Source organism: Apis florea, unplaced genomic scaffold (assembly GCF_048593485.1).
Source record: "Apis florea isolate Af1SG1 unplaced genomic scaffold, ASM4859348v1 contig_3203_pilon, whole genome shotgun sequence".
Classification (NCBI taxonomy): Eukaryota; Metazoa; Arthropoda; class Insecta; order Hymenoptera; family Apidae; genus Apis; species Apis florea.
Window position 1 is genome coordinate 7557185 of NW_028256723.1, and position 8787 is coordinate 7565971.

At 27.6% G+C, this 8787-nt stretch overlaps 1 protein-coding gene and 1 long non-coding RNA gene across 9 annotated transcripts in view; one reads left to right on the top strand and one right to left on the bottom strand.

Annotated features, from left to right (window-relative positions):
• The window catches only part of LOC100872091 (potassium channel subfamily T member 2), a 176208-nt gene that overhangs the window by 43258 nt on the left and 124163 nt on the right, over window positions 1-8787 (bottom strand). For all 8 annotated transcript variants that reach the window (XM_086910726.1, XM_086910732.1, XM_086910725.1 and 5 more), the window contains exons 2-3: window positions 1589-1668; window positions 218-317 (exon numbers count right to left, since the gene is read on the bottom strand). In XM_086910726.1, coding sequence (XP_086766852.1) covers window positions 218-317; window positions 1589-1668 — 180 coding nt within the window. The remainder of the gene's footprint in view (window positions 1-217; window positions 318-1588; window positions 1669-8787) is intronic.
• LOC147657219 (uncharacterized) overlaps window positions 1-8787 on the top strand; it is a 40601-nt gene that overhangs the window by 20788 nt on the left and 11026 nt on the right. The gene's annotated exons all lie outside the window — the stretch shown is intronic.

An 8787-nucleotide genomic window follows, 5' to 3' on the forward strand; every position in this document is an offset into this window, starting at 1 on the left:
TTATCTCTTCGTTTTATTCTTAGCCATGATACTCGTTCTACGAAATATTATAATTTTTCGTGAATTTAAAATAGTTTTTTTAAAATATCTAGTTCAACGTGGAAATTTTTCTGTGTAGTAGTAAAAGGAGAAGAAAAATTTTTTTCTTAAATATTATTTTTTCTTTTTTAACAAAAATAGGAAATAATTATTTATATACAAATTTCTTTTCTCTTACCATGCTGCGTAAGTTGGATCGTTGTCGGTGATGACTCTGAATATGTATAAGAAGCATGTTAGTAACTTGAAGAATAGATTAGCCAATCGTATCCTCAAACCTGGAACACAAAATATCGTAACAAAAATTATTCAAAAAAAAAAAATTTCAATTATACAATATAGATATATAAAAAAATTATTCGGTCATATTTGAATATATTTTACAAAAATTGTATATTAGTAAAAAAAATATATAATATCAACTTTGATATTATATACTTTCATTTCATTCCACAATAATTTAATTGTTTAAAAATGTTTAAAAAGAAAAGTGCTGATTATTAAGTTATACAAATAAAGAATTTATTCTATTAAAATTGCACAAATCAATTATCAATGTTATTATTATATATTTTATATATTTTATCTTACAAAACCATTAAAAATAAAATTTCTCACGAAAATATTTTATTTTAACTCTTAAACTGGCGCAATTTATTCGACTCTTGTTATCAGAGAACGTCAACACTGATAGATAGATAGGGTAATAGTTACGAGAAAATCGGTAGAATGAATTTGTCACAAAGTGAAGAATGCCCTGGCTTGGAAATTTATCGATATTCACGATTTACAAAGAGCCATTTTTAATCGTTCGAAACACGGCAAAGTATCGATCTCTCGCCAGCACACGTTGACAGATGCGAATAATCGATATCTGTAAAATCGAGTTTTCATGGTATCGACACGATAGCATTGGTTTCAGAAGATTACATGTCTCATCGTAGCCGTCTCCCTTCCCGAAATTACGTTTCTCATATACAAAAGACAATGTGTATTCTCGAGAAGAATTTCCAGAATTCTTTTTCGCGATCAAAAGTTCGAATAGATCTTTCTAATATAATATTTCTATGATATTGGATGAAAGTTCACACTATCGAGAAAAGGAACGATGAAACAGAATTATTTTTCAAACTACACTGAGAAAAGCGAGTTCATGATCGATCGAATTTTAAATTTTAAGAATTATGTTAGGAAAAACATACCTGAATTACAATATTATTAATTCACACAACAGAACGTGCAAAATTTGATGTTAAATAGAAAGGTCTATTTAGAATTGCAATAGCGATCTTTGCGAATGGCGGCATAATATATCGCGTGATATTTGTACGAAACGATATTTGGTATCGATATTTGAATACGAATTTATAAATAATCTAGATCAACATGAACAATATTTTATTTTAAAAATTTAATATTCATTTGTATAATTTGATTTAGATATAACAATATCCTGATTTCTATTCATGAATTGAATGAACGAACATTGTAGAAATAAATCAAAACGCGTTTCAATGCATTCAATATGAAGATTATTCGATGTACTTACTCGAACGTTGATTTTTGATGAAATACAGCTGAAGTCTTTCCTTGAATGTGTTTTCGTTCACGTAATATTCGACACGAACTCTGCAAGAGAAAAAAAAAATTGAAATTAATATCTGATGTTTCATAGGTTTCATAGGTTAAGTAATCTTAATTATCGAAAACAAATCCAGTATTATGTACAGTATCGAGATTGAAAAATTTTCAATTTCCTATATGTTTGATGTTATATGTTATATGTTACATATACAAGCCTAGTATCATAAATTTCACCTTCCTGGAAAAAAATTTTGTATACCATGTTAATTTAAATATGAATGTGTCATATTCGTATAAAATATCACAATGATAGAATTTTTGAAATTTAATTAATATAAATTTAAATTAATATATGATTCTTAAATAACAAAACTGAATAGAAAAAAAATATCAAAAGTAATATTCATAACTATAGAACAAAATGATATTTATGTATATATCGACTTCAAGAATATTATTTTAATAACTTTTATAAGCAAATAAGAATTGACATTCACAATAAATGCAACAATTTCTGTTTAATATCATGTTTATACTTAACAATTATATTATACCTGAACACTGGACGATTCCTTCGAGAATAACAACTTTTCCTATTCAACTTTCACCTTTATTCTATTGTTAATCACGAGTTGAAATATCGTCAATGCCTAACCTCCAACAATCACAATTCCTTGCATTCGTTTCAAAAGCTTCCATGAGGCGGCGTGGCGATCGTTTTCATTATTAAGTAACAAGACTATTACCATTTGTATTACCATTTACTATTATATAGACTAGCTCACTCTGCCAGACAAAAAATTTGCATTGCACTGTTCTTTTAACCTCTTTAACCGATTTACATTGAAAAATCAAACGTAAATCGGATTATTAGACCACAATTAAAATCTTCTGATTCTTTTTTTCGAATAGTAATAAATAATACATATAATATTTGAATTTATAAAACTTCATCTCCGTTGTCAATCAAGTATAATCAAATTTTATTCTAAATTAATTTAACCACAAAATTTTAAATATTCTTATTCGATTGAATAAATTCTTATTATTTGAATTTTATTCAGAATATTCAATTCAATGTAACATGCAAATTAAAGAATATTCTTGTAAATAATCTCTATATAAAAATTCACCGACTATATTTAGATACACAAAGTTGAAAAGAGATCATGTGTAAATTTTTAATTGTCTCTATTAAAATTTCATAGACACACCGTGTATGCGATTGTTTCGTGTTGTTGAACTGGTTCTTTAACCTAAATATGTCACGACAGGCACGATTAGGTCGAACGATGATTACTCGCGCGGAATCGATTCTTATCGATTGTTGATCGCATTTTATCGTTTCCTGCGTATGAGATCAAGGGATGTAACGGAGAGAGACAGAGATATCGTCGATCAACGAGGAAACCTTTGTATCTGAAGAGCCTGGTTGCGCTTTCGAGCTCGATCGAGTGAACGATGACGTGAAAAGAACTTGACATTCTGGTCGAACGTATATTCTTTCCTTTTGTCTTTTAAAAACGTTTTGTTTTCGATTTTTGAAAGTTGTGTGTTTAATCTTTCGAGAGATGAATTTGCGAAGGAAAGAGAGAACAATTATTTTCTTATCTTTCAATTATTAAAACGAAAAATGTAGAATCGAAATTGTATTATTTCTATTATCAAAGTAATTTTTGTTATATATTTTTAGAGTAAAAATACTATTTCGCTCGTGTATGTGATAAACGTTTTGCAAGATTTCAAAGAAAATTTCGTATCTCTTAGAAATTTCTTTCGTCGCGTAGAATAATATTGCCAAGAAACGTGTTCGTTTATGTTATCATTATAATTTTATCACATTATCGAGGATAATAATTTTTATAATAATACAGAATTTTATATAAACAGATAATAGATATATTTAATTAATTAATTTACAAAAATAAAGCTATCAGCTATGAAGGTTGATTATATGGATAGATTCACCAGTGGATAGACTCAATTTTAATATATGCTTCAAGAGATTCAATTTCATCCAACATCCATCGGATTCACAGTATTCCGATACCAATATTCTAGTTATGCACGATATCAAAATTTGAATAATTCATTAGATATCTACGTCAAAACAGCTTCATTCATCGCTTACAGAATTATGCAAATACGTTTCATTCGCTGTTTCATTTCCAATGTTCTTATCTTGTCATAATATAATATACATCGACAGATATCTATTGAGACAAATTTTTTTCGACTCAAGTTCGACAAGGAAATTTAAATCTCTAAATATTTTATTTCAAACAATCATTGTATTCATAAATGTATTCATAAAAATTTTGTCATCAAAATCTATTCAGAATATAGAAAAAAATCATGCCATTGAAATCAATTTTTGGTTCATCTTGATCATTCATGATCCCACGATCCAAATTTGACCTCTATTTTGTTTTGGAAATGGATATTACGTTTCTTCCTCCAGCAATCTGTTTACAATTTGGTATAAGTCAGTGAGACGAGTGCAAGCGAACGAATGAACGAAGAACAGAAATGTTAAACGAGTAAAAATTACTTTTTCTTTACACGACGATATCTCGGGAACCGGAAATTATATCGGGATAATTGAAAATGCATTTCGAAGAGCAAAGTATCACGCTTCTAACCATCTCTCATTTATCGATCGGAAGTAATTATCTTCAGAGTTACAGCGGTTTAAACTTTTTTTAATTTTAATAGAGTTTAATGACTGGATCTCGAGACAAACGGTTAAAAATTACTTTCTCTTCATAGGATGATATCTCGAGAACCGGAAGTCGTATCGGGATAAATGAAAATGCGTTTTAAAGGATAAAGTTCCGCCCTCGTAACGTTCTCTCATTTATTGGCTGGAAGTAACTGTCTTCCAAGTTATAGCGATTTAAAATCTTTTTAATTTTTTAATTCGGTTTAATTGAATTTGCGTTGTACGATGTTTCATATATTAAAATCCCTTGTAAGAATTCTGATTATTATTAATCAGTATTGATTACTGTTGTTCATTAACAGACGATCTACAATTGTTGTAGTATATCTCAAACCATCTACTATAAATGTATGTATAATATAACGTTGTGTTCTTAATTAGTGATTATCCATTCAAATATTAACTTAAAGCTTAACTTTATCGATCAAACAAGAACTAATGAATCCTATAATAATATATCTAAATAAGAGAATCGATAATTAATCTTCTTTCCATATATTTTCATTTTTAAAAATATTTTTTTCTTTCTTTTCGAATTTCACATACTTCGATTATAAAAAACGAAACCAAATTGGTTAATCGTGAGAAATGAGCCGTATCACCGCGAAAAAAATTTGATTCAAAGTTGTCAGTGGCCATTCGTTTCATTTTTTCCAAGCGTCCAAGCGCATTTTTCGTCGACATCTCGTTTTTCTTGATTTATCGACCGACCAACGACGACTTTTTTGCACTCGGTCGTGGATAAGGAACTTGACGGAACGACGACGAAGATAACGTTTTCAAGGATGACAGCGTGAAAATGCGAATAAATCGTTCTTTATATCGTCCTTCTTTTTTTACTTACTTTTTTTTTTTTTTTTGCTAGCATGGCGAATCGATGAACGCTTTGATAGCAATCGATCTCGAGAGGCATTCACGTGTAAGAATTGAGTTATTTATCTTCGTGAGGCGAGGATTTTTTAAATATTTTAAACGCAGATTTGCCTATTTATACGTTTACACGTCGAGTTAAGCGGAGATGTGGAATCTTATTTTTTATTTTATAATATAGATTTTCGCAAGTACATCTACATTCATAAATTCTGTGAATTATGGGAGGAAAAAAAAAAAGAGTTTTGAAAAATATCTCCTCCGAAAATATAATTTTAGATTTACGAATATGATAATCAATTTGAAAAGCATAGAATCAGAATTAATGACGAGTTTTCTGCTTAACTTCCTAAATAATAAAAACTAATTCAATCAAATTTCATGCACAGTATCTAATATATTATTAATTTAATCCATCCGAATTTTAAATAGCAAAAAAAAAAAAAAAAAAAAAAATCTAACATACGATTTAATTCAATACGTAGTAAATTTTATATAACATGGGAAATTTGCAAATTAAACTGTTTACACAGTTTCACCGGTAATGGCACGTCACTTTTTGATGATGGCGATCCCGCAACATTGGTAAACTATGAATTAACCATCGAAATGCTCGGCCAAAGTCAACCTGTCGATATTTAATTAAAATGTGGCTCGAGAATTTAGATCGTTGACATTTCCAGTATAATTGGAGAGGGAGGGGGAAGTCCAAAATTGATCGGATACGGGCAATTTGTACGTGCGAGCGAATTCTCAGATTGGATGCAATCGTGAAATCGATCTCTTTGATCTCGGCATGGAAATATTCGAAGGCCACTTTCTTTAATATTTAAATCGCTCGTTTCATCCTTATCAGCTCTTTCCAATCCGATTCAACCGGATTTATTTATTTATTTATTTGTTATTCTTCGTTGCTCGGCTAAATTTTCTCGCGATCGAAAAACAAAAATCGCATATTGCATATTGCATTGTCATTCGATAATCGGTTCGAGAGAAAATTTTGAGGGAAATTTAATCTTTATTGAGATTTTATTTTTAATAGGAAAAACGAAAAATTAGGATTCTTCAACACAATTTTTTTTTTTTTGTTAGAATTAGTCAACATTCGATGTTTAGTTAATTTTGCAAGGAAAATTAAAAAAAATTTGGAAGAATCTCAATGTAATTTGCATCGATTCAACACGATTCAAAAATTTCCAAATTTTCATCTTCAACAAATTCACGATAAATATCTCGATATTTTGCAAAGAAAAATTTTGAAGATTTTCCTTTTTCCAAATTTTCAAAAAATTCACGATAATTTTCTCGATATTTAATTATTTTGCAAAAAAAAATTTTGAAGAATTTCCTTTTTCTCAATTTTTCCAAATTTTTCCAAATTTCGATATTTAATTATTTTGCAAAGAAAAATTTGGAAGAATTTCCTTTTTCCAAATTTTCAAAAAATTCATGATAATTTTCTCGATATTTAATTATTTTGCAAAAAAAAATTTTGAAGAATTTCCTTTTTCCAAATTTTCAAAAAATTCACGATAATTTTCTCGATATTTAATTATTTTGCAAAGAAAAATTTGGAAGAATTTCCTTTTTCCAAATTTTCAAAAAATTCACGATAATTTTCTCGATATTTAATTATTTTGCAAAGAAAAATTTTGAAGAATTTCCTTCTTCCAAATTTTCAAAAAATTCACGATAAATTTCTCGATATTTAATTATTTTGCAAAGAAAAATTTTGAAGAATTTCCTTTTTCTCAATTTTTCCAAATTTTTCCAAATTTCGATATTTAATTATTTTGCAAAGAAAAATTTTGAAGAATTTCCTTTTTCTCAATTTTTCCAAATTTTTCCAAATTTCGATATTTAATTATTTTGCAAAGAAAAATTTTGAAGAATTTCCTTTTTCCAAATTTTCAAAAAATTCACGATAAATTTCTCAATATTTAATTATTTTGCAAAGAAAAATTTGGAAGAATTTCCTTTTTCTCAATTTTTCAAAAAATTCATGATAATTTTCTCGATATTTAATTATTTTGCAAAAAAAAATTTTGAAGAATTTCCTTTTTCCAAATTTTCAAAAAATTCACGATAAATTTCTCGATATTTAATTATTTTGCAAAAAAAAATTTTGAAGAATTTCCTTTTTCCAAATTTTCAAAAAATTCACGATAAATTTCTCGATATTTAATTATTTTGCAAAGAAAAATTTTGAAGAATTTCCTTTTTCCAAATTTTCAAAAAATTCACGATAAATTTCTCGATATTTAATTATTTTGCAAAAAAAAATTTTGAAGAATTTCCTTTTTCTCAAATTTTCCAAAAATTCCCAAATTTCGATATTTAATTATTTTGCAAAAAAAATTTGGAAGAATTTCCTTTTTCCAAATTTTCAATAAATTCACGATAAATTTCTCGACATTTAATTATTTTGCAAAAAAAAATTTTGAAGAATTTCCTTTTTCTCAATTTTTCCAAATTTTTCCAAATTTCGATATTTAATTATTTTGCAAAAAAAAATTTTGAAGAATTTCCTTTTTCTCAATTTTTCCAAATTTTTCCAAATTTCGATATTTAATTATTTTGCAAAGAAAAATTTTGAAGAATTTCCTTTTTCCAAATTTTCAATAAATTCACGATAAATTTCTCGACATTTAATTATTTTGCAAAAAAAAATTTTGAAGAATTTCCTTTTTCTCAATTTTTCCAAATTTCTCAGTCGCAATATAGCGAAAATTGCTGGCGCACGAAGGAGGAGGCGGATATCGGCAGAATCACACAGTGATGAAAGGAAAGAGGAAACTTTTTCGTTTTAACGAAATTAATGACTTCGCTACTCCTGTTCCGGCTGCCAGAAGGTCAATTCCTTTGGTAACGAGTTCCAAAGGAAAACTCTTTTTGTTTCACATTGCTGCGTGTCTCCGTGAAATAGGATTTCCATCCACCGCGTCAAACAAGTTAATTCAAACCCTTTTACCGACTGTTTAACCACTAATTGCACGCGATTGTCAAATCGTGGACAGACAAATGATAAAACGAAAGTAAAAGTTGAATTAAGAGGATTCAAAGAATTTTTTTTTTTTTTTTTACGTTGATATTCTTCTCTAAAGTAAATTAAATACAATTTTCGCGATTGTATTGTTTAAATTATATCGAGATTCTTCAAAATATTTCCTTCCTTTCCAAAAGAAATCGAAGAGAAATTATCGAGAAGTATTTTTATACGTGAGTTTGTTGAAAATGAAAATATGGAAAAAGGAAATTTCTATCTAAATCTTTCGAATCGTTTGTTGCATCGTTTGAGATATATATATATATATGAGATTCTTCGAAATTTTTCTTTTTTCTTATGTTATTTATTTAATCGTAGTTTGTAATTTGTTATTAGAATAGAAATTAAAAAAGTAGTATATACGAATGAAGATTTTTCGATTCGTGTTTTAAATAATTTTATCGAGGATAATTGATTGTTTCATTTGTAAAAACAATTTCAGCAATTTTGTTGTAATTAGTAAGAGTAATAGAAATGTACATAATCAAACGAACGAGTTTAACGGAGGAATAATACGAGAGATCAA